Source organism: Plutella xylostella, chromosome 15, assembly GCF_932276165.1.
Source record: "Plutella xylostella chromosome 15, ilPluXylo3.1, whole genome shotgun sequence".
In the NCBI taxonomy this organism is placed as follows: domain Eukaryota; kingdom Metazoa; phylum Arthropoda; class Insecta; order Lepidoptera; family Plutellidae; genus Plutella; species Plutella xylostella.
The window spans coordinates 1,016,811-1,032,371 of NC_063995.1; the positions used below are offsets into that span (position 1 = coordinate 1,016,811).

General features: G+C 39.1%; 2 protein-coding genes and 1 non-coding gene across 3 annotated transcripts; 1 reads left to right on the forward strand and 2 right to left on the reverse strand.

Moving 5' to 3' along the window:
* Positions 1-5,170: 5,170 nt before the first annotated feature.
* Trnad-guc lies at positions 5,171-5,242 on the forward strand. Its single transcript has one exon. It is a non-coding gene; the product is annotated as a tRNA-Asp (tRNA).
* Positions 5,243-8,517: 3,275 nt separating this feature from the next.
* LOC105391854 (innexin inx2) lies at positions 8,518-10,438 on the reverse strand. Its single transcript, XM_011563413.3, has one exon. It carries the CDS (start codon positions 10,345-10,347, stop codon positions 9,268-9,270), a length of 1,080 nt encoding a protein of 359 aa, XP_011561715.1. The 5' UTR covers positions 10,348-10,438; the 3' UTR covers positions 8,518-9,267.
* A 1,563-nt stretch (positions 10,439-12,001) lies between these two features.
* LOC105391853 (probable ribosome production factor 1) lies at positions 12,002-15,189 on the reverse strand. The gene is made up of 6 exons (XM_011563412.3): positions 15,031-15,189; positions 14,826-14,949; positions 14,420-14,583; positions 13,542-13,746; positions 12,724-12,869; positions 12,002-12,292 (listed from the first exon to the last, which is right to left on the reverse strand). The coding sequence occupies exons 1-6, from the start codon at positions 15,054-15,056 to the stop codon at positions 12,115-12,117; spliced, it is 843 nt and encodes a 280-aa protein (XP_011561714.1). The 5' UTR covers positions 15,057-15,189; the 3' UTR covers positions 12,002-12,114.
* Positions 15,190-15,561: the final 372 nt, after the last annotated feature.

A 15,561-nucleotide genomic window follows, 5' to 3' on the forward strand; every position in this document is an offset into this window, starting at 1 on the left:
GCCAAATCTAGGTTTAAGTGTAGCTCATCTGACAGAAATAGGCAGAAATACACTGCTATACGTAATCACTGCAATAAGGTGTGTAGGGATGCACAACGACGCCATATTCACGAATCAGTTCAAAACGGTGACCCAGCTAAAGTCTGGAATTTCCTCAGGTCGCTAGGAGTTGGTAGATCTCGTTCTGATTCTATTCCCAAGGACATAGACATTAACTGTCTTAACCAGCATTTCACATCCTCTGTGGCCATGAATAGTGCTACTAAACACAACACACTGAATTTTCTTTCATCTCAACCAACTCCTGACATTTCCTTATTTAACTTCAGTGACTTTACCGATTGTGACGTTAAGAAGAGCATACTACATATCACATCGAATGCGATCGGTACTGACAGTATCAGTCGGAACATGGTTCTTCCTATTCTTGACATAATCCTCCCAGTAATCACACACATCCTTAACTATTCCATTTCCTCTAAAACATTCCCATCCGCTTGGAAAGATGCTCAAGTCACTCCCTTGCCCAAGAAATCCAATCCATCTCTTGCTGACTTCCGTCCTATTTCCATCCTTCCCTTCCTTTCCAAGGTACTCGAACGTCTGGTCCATTACCAGCTGAATGCATTCCTAGTGCGAAACAACTTAATGAATCCGTACCAATCTGGGTTCCGCCCGGGACATAGCACTGTAACGGCCTTAGTGAAAATCACTGACGACGTTCGTCAGGGTATGGAGAATGGTGAGCTGACGGTGCTGTCACTACTCGATTTTAGCAATGCCTTCAATACAGTCGATTATGACATACTATTGGGGATATTGCGCTCTCTTAATGTATCTCCAACGGTAATTGACTGGTTTCATAGTTACTTGCACGGGCGCCGGCAGCGAATCCGTATTGAGGAGTCATTCTCTCTATGGTGCAGCACAACGGCCGGAGTCCCGCAAGGTAGCGTGTTGTCCCCTCTTCTCTTTGCCATATTTATTAACAGTATTTCTAATCACTTATCTTCTTCCTACCACCTTTATGCAGATGATCTACAAATATACAGCCATGCGCCTTTATCAGATCTCTCCGTTGCAATCAACAGAACAAATACTGACCTAGAACATATTTTGACGTGGAGCAGTGACTTCGGCCTAAGAGTCAATCCGACTAAAACCCAGGTGATCATTCTTGGCAGCCCTAGATTTATTTCCATGATTGACTTCGATTCCCTTCCACCAGTTATTTTTGATGGTGTACATATAGAGTGGAGTAAAGAAGTTAAAAACTTGGGGGTGTATCTGGACAGATCCATGACATGGAAAAAGCAGCTGGAAGTAGTTAGTAGAAAGATGTTTGCTTCAGCAGGTTCACTTCGCAGATTGCGGAATTTCTTGCCCACTTCCACCAAAATTGAGCTTTCTCAGTCTTTACTTCTACCTATTTTAGATTATGCCGATTCTTGCTATCCAGATTTAACTGAGGAGCAGTTAAATAAGCTTGAGCGACTCCAAATTTTTTCTATACGGTTTATATTTGGCTTACGCAAATATGAACATGTTTCCGACTTTCGCGCGAAACTCAAGTGGCTCCCTATTCGTCTTCGTCGCAATGCCCACATTCTTTCACTTTTATATTCCATACTCTTTAACCCAACATACCCCGCTTACTTAAAAGAACGCTTTCAGCTTCGTTGTGAATCTCACAACCTGACACTGCGCTCTACCCACAATCTCCGCCTTAATATCCCTCCTAATACCACTAAATTCTTCAGTGCTTCTTACACAGTACGCGCTATCACTTTGTGGAATGATCTTCCTTCAAAAATCCGACAAGCACCAACTCTGGAAACCTTTAAGAGAATGGTGAAGGAACACTACCTTAAATCAACTGTTTAGCTGTTATCAGATCATTAAATATGTATTAAAAATCATGTATGTAGGTATAATATGTATGATATGTATGTGTATGTATATGATGTATGTATGTATATGTATATATGTGTTTGTATATATTTATATATGTATTATATTGTATATAATTGTGTATTATAATACATGTAGTAGGCGTATGTACTTGTGTGTATTTTTTATTTATTTTTTGCTTATATTTAGTGTGTAGTAGATAATAATAACTTAAATTATACTATATTCCTTGAGTAAGTACACTGTACCCCTTTTATATCTCTAGTCCATCCATCCAAAGGTTGTCTGGAAGAGATCGCTATAAGCGATAAGACCGCCTTTTGTACCCTAGTTAAGTGTCTATGTAAAACTGTTAATCATTTCTTGGTGTACAAATAAAGAGTACTCTATCTATCTCTATCTATAATTTAAGGATAATTCTAAGATAAGAAAAAATAATTCTAAGATAATCTTATGCCTGCAATGTGCGAATTCACGATACTACGCTTTACGTATTCGTAATTTGATACCTAATCTACCAACACCAGCCATCTGAGAAATGTCAATTTCAGAAAATGTAATTATTATCCTCAGTCTGATCCATTAGGGCTAAGCTCGGTCTAAGGCATAATTAATAATGTCCTCGTTATGCCTCATCCAATACCGATAATATCATGAGACATACCTTTTCAGATCTACTAGGTACCCAGCACTTATTAGGTACTTCTGAAATGAAATGAAATCTAAATGGATAGGTTCATATCAGTAACAGTGTAGGTAAGATATAATATTCAGGCCATTACCAACACCCGCATGTACCTGTTATGTAGGTATGCAAGTACCTACGTGGTATATCAGATGATCGGGACCTGATTCGATGTGATGACCTTTGATACATTGTCGGCATATAGGCACCTACCGTGCCAATCAGTTGATAACACTTGACTTATCAAGACTCTTTTATCGAGTCGACTATAAGTACACGTTTGGCCAATCGTGTTTTAAATTTAAGTATTTCATACACAACGAAAATATCCATATATATTGAACAAATATTACAGCCTCTTTCTCGTCATCCTGGGATTCATGGGAGTTAAAAGATAAAAACGTTGTGGCTGTCCTTTTGCCACCTTTGTATTTAAAGCTTTCAAATTGTATTTTCTGCTTGTGGCAATAAACTATTTCTCTTTCTTTCTTTCTTTCAAAAATTGCTTAGAATAAATACAAAACCAAATACGCACCTTTTTAGGTACGTTATAATGAGGTTTTCACGATATTTATGTGAGTTTGTATGCTGTCCCTGAAAGTCGTAACGATCGAAATAATGTTATTTGAAGTCGTAAACTGAACAACGATTAAAACTTAATGATCAGCTGTTTCCTTTTAGTTTAAATCTAACAGTTATAGGGAGTAGGTATTTATATTTAACATAACATGGTCCCGGAAATGACTATCTTCGTACCTACTTTACTACATACTTCAGCTACCGTACCACCACCACCGACACATTTAGCAATAAACTGTCAAACATCTGTCGGATCGTCAGATTTCACAAAAGAGGTTAGCAACATTAGTTCGGTGGTGGTAAACCCTTAGGTTACCAGGTTACCTCACAGGTCACCCAGTAAAAATGTCAAGTACCTACCTAGGTACCTAACCTGATTTCGGTATCGCCATTTAGCAATGCGAGTACTTTTTACCCGACTGCCGAAGGAGGAGGGTAATGTTTTTAAATAACTACATTGCATAGGTATGCAATTACAAATGTCACCTGCACATCTGCAGTGCATAAACTATCAGTAATGAAGACTGTTTATCAAACACGACGTGACGGATTCATAAACAGAGGGCCGGGGCGTGTGAGATCAACACCATGGTAGTTAGTTGATAGTTTTATAAATATTATTCATTCACAGATAGAGGTTCCCACATGTTCATTTATGCAAATTGTAAGTACCTACGTTGTACCAAGAGAGCAAATAGGTGTAATTAATGAAACAAATCCTTATTAGAAATCCTTACTAGTCGTAAGGTTGCCTGGAAGAGATAGCTCTTAGCGATAACGCCGCCCTCATTGTAGGTAAGTATTTTGTTATAGTTTTTTTTTTTTAAGTGTTAATGTTATCTTTTTGTGTAATTTTATGTACAATAATAAAGTTATACTTAACTACTATGTACTTCCTTATTATTTACCTACTTAACCTAGCTGTATTTCATTATCATAAATCTTTGAACGACAGAACAAATTTTCAGGAAATCTGGAAAAGCGAAACCTTCTGAAAACCACAAGTTACCTAGTAGTTACCGCGGGATCCAGTGCTTATTTCTGCCATGGCTGTCTGGAAGAAATTACTTGATTAAATTCATTGTTTTAATACAGCAGTTATTACGATGAGTAGGTAGGTACCTATACGTATTACTCATGTTACCAGTTACCACAGACAAACACGGATCAAACTTATAATTAATAATAACTACTTATTTATCTGTACGGAAGGGCGCAGTGATAGAAACAATAAACTTTACTGACGTCAGTAACTTTGTGGTAAGTATACTAACTTAAACTTAATTTTCAAAAGTCGATTCGAGAGCCCCAGTAGCGGGCGCGGTAACGGAAATCATTAGTTTAAAATTAATTTAACAAGTGGCCTTGACGGCAAATGGCTATTGTAATGTTTCCTAGGCTTCTTCTGTTTGTAAACATAGAGTTAATTATGTAGCATTATTGTTCAATTGGTATTTGGATTGGGGTTACAAGTTCAGCAGGCTGAAATTAACTACGAGTAAAATTATATTATTATTTTCTGTGTGTCCGTTGAACTTATCAACGTATAATATTACTCTAAGAATTAATTAAGTGTGTTGTCCATGTATGTAGTACAGCTATGTTTCCAGTTGGACTGGTCAACCGATTTTATTAAGTTGGTACCTTGCACGCACTGGTAAAAGCTATGCTCGGGGGTTCTCTGAAGGAAATCAGAATTGAAAGGCCATACCTAATGGGTAAGTATAGGTATTTAATATGCAGAAGAACTAATTCAACTCATTTCATTCGCGATACATTTATCAGAACGGGGCGCATTTAAGACGTGACAAAAGTTTTGCATCGGCCTTACTCACGCTCATCGCGCAGCCTCATGAGCGAGCGCGACGGAGAACTTTTGTCACGTCATTAGTGCCCCGTGCTACAGGGCGGTTCGCTGCAGGACGGGCAGCGAGGCGTCATGTCACCATATTCGCACGAGGCTTGTATAACACAATTTCGCAAGAACAGTCACCATCTTCGGTAGTATAGTGGTCAGTATCCCCGCCTGTCACGCGGGAGACCGGGGTTCGATTCCCCGCCGGAGAGATCTTTTTGATTTTTATTTTGTAGTTTTATTTTCTCACTAGAATTTTATTTCGTTTATTTTTTGTTTTGTTAGCCTTGATAAGTCAATACAACAACGGCACAGGTAGGTATTTCCAAGAATTTCTGTAGTTTGTGGGAGAAAAGTACCTCCTTTCCTAGCTGATACCCACAAAGGTTTACTTTTACAATAGCATGATTCTTTATGAATGGACACATCCAGTCCACGTTGTTTTATGATTTGAGAGGTAGTACCTACATCCATTGAATTTCCGGTGTCGAAAATCTCGGTAGGTTACAGCATAGCAGGGGGGTCACTATGGACATCTATGGATATCTTATAATATAATTTATTTTGTAATAGTGACGCCTACGTTTTTCGGAGTTCATTAGGAATATTTCCGAATTTTATATTAAGTAATAAGTTTTCTTTGTTAACATTGAGCTGCGAGGGATGTGCGTTGTGCGTCACCGTACCTAGCAGGAGCATATCCTATAAAATGACCTGTGATTCAACATTCATTACGTAACAATTAAGTACCTACTTAGTTATTTTATTAATGATGTTGATGCGACTTACATTTATTCATGTAAGTAGTTACCTATCTGTTGCTGGTTGAAACAAACAGAAAAAGTCACATGAAAAATAATCAAGTTCAGGCGCGGATCCAGTACTCAAAATAGGTGATGGGCAAGTCAAAAAAATATATTTTGCCTTGCCTTGAGGGACAGATAGCAGATTTTTTTAATGAGCATGGTGTGATGATTGCATGGTGTATGTGAAATGCATCTAAATAGCCCTTCGTCATTGAATTTTTTTATCGATAAAAGTCTGTGTTCATACGGAAAAAGTTAACTACTATACAACTAGACTAAATACTCATTCAATGAGGCTAATTATCGATAGGCCAAATACATTTTTATGATACCTACAGCTATTTAAAAGGAATGCTTTTCTTGACAAATCAATGTTTCAGATTTCCTAAATTGGCCCAAATACAAACGGAAAAGACTAGCTTAGACGCGGCGTCTGCAATACTAAAGTAATTTAACAGCGCATCAGAATATTAGCATCTAAAATTGAAAATATTTTATTCAAATAAAATGTTTTAAAAAATTGGATGATTTAATGCTGAAATTTTGTATATGTGGGACTTTTTTTATTTCTCGTGACTCTCGTTAGTGTATTATGAAGGAAAAAGTTTATTAGTTTTTTAATCTTTCGCGAGAAAACGGATGTAGAAAACTGAAACCTTGAACATAAATTCAGGCTACCTTTTATTGCGAAATTTTCAAGACCAGTTTAAAAAAATAATCTTTATTTTATCTTAAATTGCCACTGTAGAAAGTTATCTATGGCTTCTTCTTAGCAGACAGATTTATGTACCACATTCTGAACACAAATTCAGTTTTCTGCAACCTCCATTTGACATTTGGTTCAAAACTTGAAATTTTTCGTGTTAGACTAGAGTATTTTTAAGATAGCCTATTTAATTACCTTTATTTTGAGACAAAATATGTAGCCATAGATCTCATAGTTTTTAGATAAGGGGCCGTCCATTAATCACGTGAGGTCGATTTTCTCATTTTTTGACCCCCCCTCCCCCCTGGTGATATTTGGTGAGGTTTGGGACTAACCCTCCCTCCCCCCATGGATCACGTGTATTTTTTTGAAAGCCTATGTAAAGGCAATTTTTGACTAGAAAAAATATAAAGAAAATTGCAACGACTCGGGGCGGTTTTTCGCGGCGCGCGGGGAGTCGTTGCTTAGCAACAATGTGCGAGTCAATCAAGGTCATATTAAAAATCTTTCAAATTTTTGCGGCGTTCAAAATTTCGGTTCAGAAACACCTAGCGGTTTTTGACAAAAAATGAATACACGTGATGTCTAACGAGACCCCCCCCCTCCCCCCTCGTGATGTTTCGTGAGGTTTTCCGTACCCCCTCCCCCCCCTCTTTGAGCCTCACGTGATTAATGGACGGCCCCTAACGACCATGGCCCCAACACAAGCAATTAAATGCGGGTAACACTTTTCTTTTCTTATTTAATGGAATTATTTATACCACAACAGCTGATTCCAATGAACTATAATGGTTGTTTTGGCCATATCTTGGTGATACCTTAAACGATTTGGTATTGAATTATCTTGTTTGAAAGCTTATTAGTTGACCATGTTTTTAAGTTGAAGTGCACAAAAAAATGTCATATGAAAATCTTTTTTAATTTAATTTATTTGTTTTTGCGTTTTGAATATTTTTTCAAAATGTTTAACTATTTTGAGGTATTTTGTCTAATTTAAGTGGAATAGTGCACATTTGATTATTTTAATTAGTTTATTATGGTGTTACTTATGCAAAACAACCAAAAAAATTATTGAAATGTGGCTAGTTTTTTTTATTTTCGGTATTAAGCATAAAATTTTGGCAAAAAATTAAAAATACCTTAAATATTAAATATCTTAGAAATGGTTAAGTTTAGGATAATGCATTATTGGGTTCAATCGACTGGAAATGTCTTCCTCTATCACCTCCTGAAAGGATCCGGTCTACTTACCAATAACCCTGTATAGACATAACTCGTATCATTTTCCATATTTAGTAAAGTGATTATACGGCAAATCTTTTCCTTACTTTAAAAAAGAGACAAAATTGAGAAAAAAAATGACCGTTATGCAAAAAAATAATTAGGTAGGTAATAACGTTTTCTTTATTTTAAAAAACGTTATCATAAAAACTACTTATTCGGCTTATCGAGATAAAACTAGTCTCGTTGTATATGTATACGTAAATAGTGGCTTTGGCTGTAAGCTGTAACCGTAATACAGACTCTTGGCATGACTGAAATTTTAATGGTTTTTGAATTCTTCAACAACTATCCGGAGGGCTTTCGGGGTGGTAAAATTTGATTTAGCATAACCCGAAATCATCACCACGAACATATTAAAAAACAATGACACCTCTAAGGTGATAAATAACAAAATTATAAATATTAAATTCCCATAGTTTCATATGGGGCAAGTCATTTAGGTGATGGGCATGCCCACCTTGCCCATATGGGTGGATCCGCGCCTGATCAAGTTAGCACATTACACGAATCGAACTCGACTGGTGTAAATTTATTTGCTCTTGTCTCAGTCCTACCCACCAATTTTTATGCATAAAAAAAATAAAGATGATGAAGGTGCTATAAAAACATGAAATATTCAACCTAAACCGACAAACCCAATCACTACAGTGTGACCAGTTAAAGAAATTGGAAGTAGAAAATGAAACAAAAATTAATCTTCTTGGTAGTAAATATATTCAGAAAATATTAACCATGACTGACGCAAGTCAGAATAAAAGTGGCCGCAGACTTGATACAGTAAAAATTACAATATTGTCATTGTCGTAATCGAGTCGTTAGTTTTGTCGTAAAAAATGTTCTCTCTAATCAATAGTTCATTATTGCTTTATACAATATCGTATCGAGTAAATTCGATAACAAAGACGTTAAAATACATCATAAAAACTAACTAAAACTTAGCAATTAATCCAGCCGTCCATCCGATCATTCGTACACGCTAAACACTAAAATTTAGATTACAATAATTATATATCACATTGAGACGTCCCTTCTTAAATCCAGCATAACTCACACACCAATATATAAAATACAACGAAGGCACAAGGATCCCCTACATCTACGACTATGTGTAAACTTGTCCCGAAGACGGCTAAATGCCGACGCGCCCAAAGTGGCACGTCTCAGTCAAAAGTTGCGCTTGGAAGAGGTTTTGAGACTACATAATATGAGCGTTAAAAGTATTAAAGCGGTTCTGGAATATGTATGTGTGTATCGGGCGAGGTCGTTCCCCGCGACGAAGAACTAAATAAATGGAATGTCGGCGTGCAGCCGCTCCCAGCGCTCGCGCTCTTTGTGCGAGCCGCTGCGGCAGGTAGCGCGAGCCGGCAACGTCGCGCCGGCCCGGACCGGTCCCGAGATAATAAATACACCTCCTTGCACGGCTCAGAGTTCACTTGGCAAACTAAACAGTATCCTTCCCTTCGAACTTCTCCGCCAGTTCTCCCATGAGCTCCTTGTAGATGAGAGGGTCGATGTTCTTGCCGAGCTGGTACAGCACGAACCAGTCCCCGATCTGCAGCTTGCGGGCGACGGCCTCCACCTGGTCCTGCGGCGCCAGGCGCGAGCGCGCACGCAGCAGGTACAGGCGCACGCGCGGGCCCGCCACCACCGCCACGCGGTACAGCAGCGAGATGCCGCTCAGGATCGACAGGATGATGAACCAGAACCACAGGAACACGTAGATCTTCTCGTTCACGATGTTGAGCGGCAGCACGCACAGGCCGTCGAACTTCTGCACCGTTCCGGAGGGACCGTACTTGTGGAAGGTGCACTTGGTCACCTTGGGGAACACCCGCGACATCGGGTCCTCGCGCTCCTCCGGCTCCATCTCGGTGAAGCGCACCACGTCGCTGCCGTACGTTGAGAACTCGCCGTCCAGGAAGAAGTCCATGAAGTAGATTTGTCCGACGACGTTGATGAAGTTGAGCACTTCACAGATGAAGAAGCGGAACGCGTAGAAGTTTTGGGTGTGTAGGTTGGAGTGGAAGTAGTCGACGAGCAGCTTCTTGCGGTCCGACTTGCAGCCCTCGCCCACTACGGGGCAGTTGAGGTCCAGAACCAGCATCTTGATGCGTCCTCCTTCCCACGTCTTCCACAGGTATCGCGGCACATAGAAGAGGATCGCTTGGAAAAACAACACGAAACACACCCACTGGTAGTACTTGTGGTACTTGACCTCGTCCTGGCCCTCGACGTGCGGCACGACGCCCGCGGAGACCATGTCCTTGCCGACCTTGCCCACCAGCCGGTTGGGGATGGTGAAGGTGGAGTAGATCCAGCAGTACGTGTCCATGACGGCGAGCGGGATCTCGTCCACGATGCAGTCGATGGGGTCGCCGATGTACTGGCGCGAGGTGACCAGCAGGGAGAACGCGATCAGCACGATCACGGTGGCCTTGTAGTGCAGTCGGAAGACATTGTTGTCGATGCAGACGGAGTCGAGCTTGAGGAGCCCCTTGACGGAGCCGAAGACGTCAAACATGGCGGAGAGAGGCCGCGGCGGCGCGGCGTGGGTCGCGAGTCGAGGGGCGTGCGCTTCGCCCGCGCGTCACTAGCAGAATGGCGCGGCGAGGGGGACCAGCTGCCGGGGGGCTGCTTCATTGCACCAGACAAACATTCAATGTGGCCACAGTACGGTAAAACTACTGTTGTGGTAGGATCGCAGAATGTCTGCTGCCTGCGTCTGTTTCTGATACAACACACATCGAAATATCCTTTACCATTAAATGAGGCCTTTAATTACCTGACAAAGTAACTGTATCAAAATAATGAAATGATTTCTTGTTCATTTTAGTTTTTAAGTGAAGGAGCCGTGGTCTAAGAATTAGAAGTGTAGATTAGATAAATTTGCCACAAGAGCTCAACTACAAACGTTTCTAGCGTTACATGGTTTTATTGGGTTAAAACTTCATTATTTCAGCATCAGACCCTTTAAGTCTTTTTTTTACAATTTTAGAAAAGTTACAATTAATGTTGTTGGTCTGGCAAGGTGCACATAAATTTAGGAAGGAAATTCCAAATTATTAAAAAATCTACCAAAAATATTTTTAAACCGTAATGGTATATTTTTTAGTCTAGTCTGGCAACACTGTAACTGCACGCTGTCGGCCATGTTGGTTCGCGGACCCCTCCCCTCCCCCTCCTCTGTTGTTCGCGACAAAGAGCGACGCGACGAGGCATTCGACACGTGAACAACAATACTGACCCCATTATTTCATTTCAACTATCTACCTGACAGAGTTACTGCTCGTGACGTCATCAACGAACGGCACGCGGTGATGCGATGATGACATCTCAGGGCAGTTAATATGAGGAAACTCAGCTGTAGGATTCGTTTCCATGGAAACAAATGAGTGGAGGTTGTTTACAATTGTCGATTACACATCTACGCGGCCAGTCAATGTTAGTTAAGTGAGACAAAAGAATAAAGAATGTTTAAGTATGATCTTAAGATTTTCTGTTAGACATAACATCATAATATGCAATGTCCTATTTAAATACTATATAATTAGGAATATACATTGTATTTGCTTATACATTTTTACATTGTATATTTATGTAACTATATGGCAGTAATAATACCCGCATGCCGTTATTCATTGATTATCATAACAAACTCATTTTAATCATCATTAAGTATCAATTTAGTAAGTAGGTATATCTCTCAGTAAAAATGTATGACATTGTAGTAGTCAGTAGTACAACAATCACAAGCAGCAGCTTGTCTTATCAATTAATTCATTCAATTTTATTACGATCCAAGGTTTTGCCCTACTTTGAATTAAACCGGTTTGGTCCCTGTGTTATTTAAGACTTCCGACCAAATAACGTCGGTTAGTGAAATAGGACACTATTGATCAAGGGGTCCTATGCTACACCACTTTTTACATAATAATTTAGCAGGAGATTGATTGAACGATATAAATAATAAATTTGAAAATACTAAACTACCAACTGAGAAGGAAACCAAGCGATGCTGGTAAATAAGGTGATAGGCAAGTCCGCATTCGTAACATAGGCTGTTAAGTTAACTCTAATGATCTGTACCTACCTATAATTTGTAAAATACTGTTTTTATTTGTATGCAATAAAGTGTTTTAAAAACAATAATAAGAATAATAATAAAACATGGCAACTCTGATTACGTACAAACTTTTACTCCACTTTCAACATAACACGTCTTAACTTAACTCCTACAACGTCTTACACAACAAAATCTGCGAAACTTGAGTTTAAGAAGTCCAAGATATTACAGGAAGAACCGTCTTCTAGAAGTCTCGAGCTGGTGCCGGCGGCCCGCGATGATCCACTCGTAGTCGCCGGTCTTGGAGTCGAAGGTGCCCTGCTGCAGCGACACCAGCCGCAGGGTGAACCGCGGCCCGAGCTCGGCGAGCTTGGCGCGCCGACCGTCCTTTGTGAACTCGTATCTGTTGGGGGTGGTGGTGGTTAGTTGCATTGACAAATTTGTGAGTAGTAGGTACTTATAAATAATAATACATACGTGCTGTATTTTCCAACTCTTTTGGTCACCTTTGGTAGGTATGATTTTTCAGTATAAGTATGTAGGCACATTTAACTGGCCAGTGACGCAAATTATTTTAAGTCATTCTGTGGTTTTAAGAGTTTTAACGTATAAAATACGCACGGTTTTGGTCAGAATATATGCAATATATTATGTTGGCATTGTTACAATAAAAACGACAGTTTTTTTAATTAAAATACTCATTTGATTCCAGCAATTCCTCGGAAAACCTATTCACTGGTACATAATACAATATTTTGAATCCACTTTAAAACCCTTTTACAAATAAAAAATATGGATTTCCTACTATCCATATCTCTCAAGTACCCCACTCACCGATGATGCCTGAAGAAGATATAGTCCCGCTGGTTGTGGAAGGTGACGGCGCGGCGGCCGCGGAACTCGGGCTCGTAGTGGAACAGCGCGCCGAGCATGCGGCCCACCGTCAGCCCGAGGCGCGTGCTGAAGTTGTTGAGGATCACCTGCGGGTGGATGCTGGGTTATAGGTATCCAGTATTCTTTCCGTAACAGTTTGCAGTTGATGAGGAAATGCAAAACATGAATGAACCAAGTGAGGTAACTTTTGTGGCCAGTCTACTACTGCTGTTATACCATAAAGTTATATCATAAACTAGCTGTAGCCCAAAGGCTTTGCTTTGACTTAAAAGGATTCCCCGTAGAAGACTTTAATTTATTGATAATTATTAATTTAGTAAACGACCGAATGGCGTAGTGGTTAGTGACCCTGACTACTGAGCCGAAGGTCCCGGGTTCGATTCCCGGCTGGGGCAGATATTTGTTTAAACACAGATATTTGTTCTCGGGTCTTGGGTGTTGATATTTATATTTAGTATCTATCTATCTATGTATTTGTGTAGATATATCAGCTGTCCGACACCCATAACACAGGTTCTGCCTAGCTTGGGGTCGGATGGCCGTGTGTGAAATGTCCCCACATATTTATTATTTATTTATTATTATTATTATTATTGATATTATTTGTTAAACACAAAAAACAGTTGCAAACTACTTAGTGTATGTGTGACTATATATAACAGGATAAACAATGTTTGAAATACACAGCTAGCAATATTCATCGCTTACAAAAAAAATTGTGAATCAGCATTCACATAAAGTCTTTATGCCATTTTTACCTCAGGTCTGTGTATAGTGATATCCTTATAGTCCTTTCGCAGCTCGGGTGTGATCTTGCAGCTGGACAGTCGGAAGTGTGCCGTCGGTCCATCAGGCAAGTGGATCAGGAGGAAGCCATTTGGGTTCTTCTGGTTCTCGTTGATGATGATCACATCTGTCACGTCTTCTCTCTTTGCTGAGGTGACTATTTTTTTTACTGATGACCTGTAAGAAATGTTACAATTAAGATTTGGTTGTTATATGCCAAGTTGCAGAAAGGAGCAATAAGCTAATGTCGGCATTAAATCTATGTATGTCTCTTTCTGTCTGTATACTGTCAAAGCAAGGCAGCAACAGATTTAATGCAAACATTGGCTTAAAGTTCCTTCATGTAACTCAGTGTTAGTTTGTTTGTAATTTATTTATTTTATTTTAGGAAAACTTACAGCACAATTTGAAGGTATAACAATAGAATGAGCAGTAAAAGGCCTTTTACAAGTTTCCACTGATAGAAATAACTTAATAATATTTACGCTAATACAAAGTAGCAAACTTATTGATGTGGTATTTAATGTAATGAATATGTAATGGGTAATTTGTGGCTAATATAATCTGTAAGTAATAATATAATATGCAAATCATTTACCTGCTGTTATTCATTGAACAAAACAAAGAACCACAAAAGCAATGCCTCATTGGTGAGTCACATAGTGATTAAGAATGTATATGGGGTGTTATTTTAAACTATAATTAAACTATAGATCAAAATAGAGTGATGTACCTATCATATAACAGAAACGACATTAGAATCACTATCACTTTCGTTGATTTCATTCCATGGACACCCACTATAAATAAGATGACAATCTATAATTTAAAAGAACTGTATTATTCTTACCTCTGTCTATATCTTGAAATAGAGTTCGGGATTAACCTAGCGAGTTCTTTGCCAAATATCCTAGTCTTAGTGTGAGGGTTGTCCGAGTATGTTATCAGCACTTTCGGCTCATATGAGTTCTGATAGTATGATGATAATTCATCTAGTTCGAGGTCCTTTTGTGCCTGAAAGATGTTGATAATACATGTAATAATGGTTATACATAATAATATAATGCATTGCACTGTGAATGAGTAAATTTGTCGTTTTTGCCAAAAACACTTTGCAAAATGAAGTACATAATAATGAAATCAACCCTAAACCCTAGTTTAACTCTTGTCTTGTGTTTACCAACACAATCAGAATAAAATTATTAATTTCGGAACTTTTTTAACGAGTTGATTTTGGTTGGAGGTAAAAAACTAACCTCTTCTTGTTCTTCAGCCTCCGCATTTGCAACAATAGTCTCGTCTTTCTCTCGCAAGGACTCCAAGGTGTGAGGAATCTTTTTCGGGACATCATCACCTTCCTGTTTCTTCTCTAATTTACGCCTTTTAAAGAAAAAAAATGATTTATTCGAATGTAAACAAAAGGTTATGTTACAGTGTGTAATTATTTTTAACAAAACTTACTTCTTTTTGTCCTTTCCACGGGCCATTTTCTCGGACTTAACGTGTTCCTTTACTAGAAAGCTATTTATTTATGTAAAATATTGCTCTTTGAACTGATCTTTTCTATTATTATTTCATCAAAACAATGCCGCAAACGTGGTGTATAACTTTTTTGACAATCGAAGCAGCATGACAATGACAGCTACTTGACATTTGAACATCAAATGCAAAGCTACCAACATTGACTCACCGTTGGAAATTGAGTAGGTTTTTTTTTCATAAAGACACAAGTTGTTGTAAAAACGTTGAGTTTACTGCGTTCATGTAGCCATCAATATCCATTCTAGCACTTTATTCTGAGGTTTGTGAACGACCTTTTTTTACTTTCTTGCTTAGAATAATAACGGCGTCTCGCCTTCCTCTCTCGCAGTCCCTCTTTATAAACCACCATACACCATAATGTCTATCCGAAATCTAAGGGCGCCTTCAAATTAGTCGCTAATTGTCGCGCGGCTGCAGCGCTGCTGCAGCGCTGCAGCCGCGCTGCTGTCA

Excerpts from the sequence above, each read along its gene's own strand:
- LOC105391854 (XM_011563413.3), bottom strand. The coding sequence starts at position 10,347 with ATGTTTGACGTCTTCGGCTCCGTCAAGGGGCTCCTCAAGCTCGACTCC.
- LOC105391853 (XM_011563412.3), bottom strand. The coding sequence starts at position 15,056 with ATGGCCCGTGGAAAGGACAAAAAGAA. Across the intron at positions 14,950-15,030 it reads CGTGGAAAGGACAAAAAGAA|GCGTAAATTAGAGAAGAAAC; the intron begins GTAAGTTTTGTT and ends TTTCTTTAAAAG. Across the intron at positions 12,293-12,723 it reads ATCTTCTTCAGGCATCATCG|ATACGAGTTCACAAAGGACG; the intron begins GTGAGTGGGGTA and ends CACCCCCAACAG.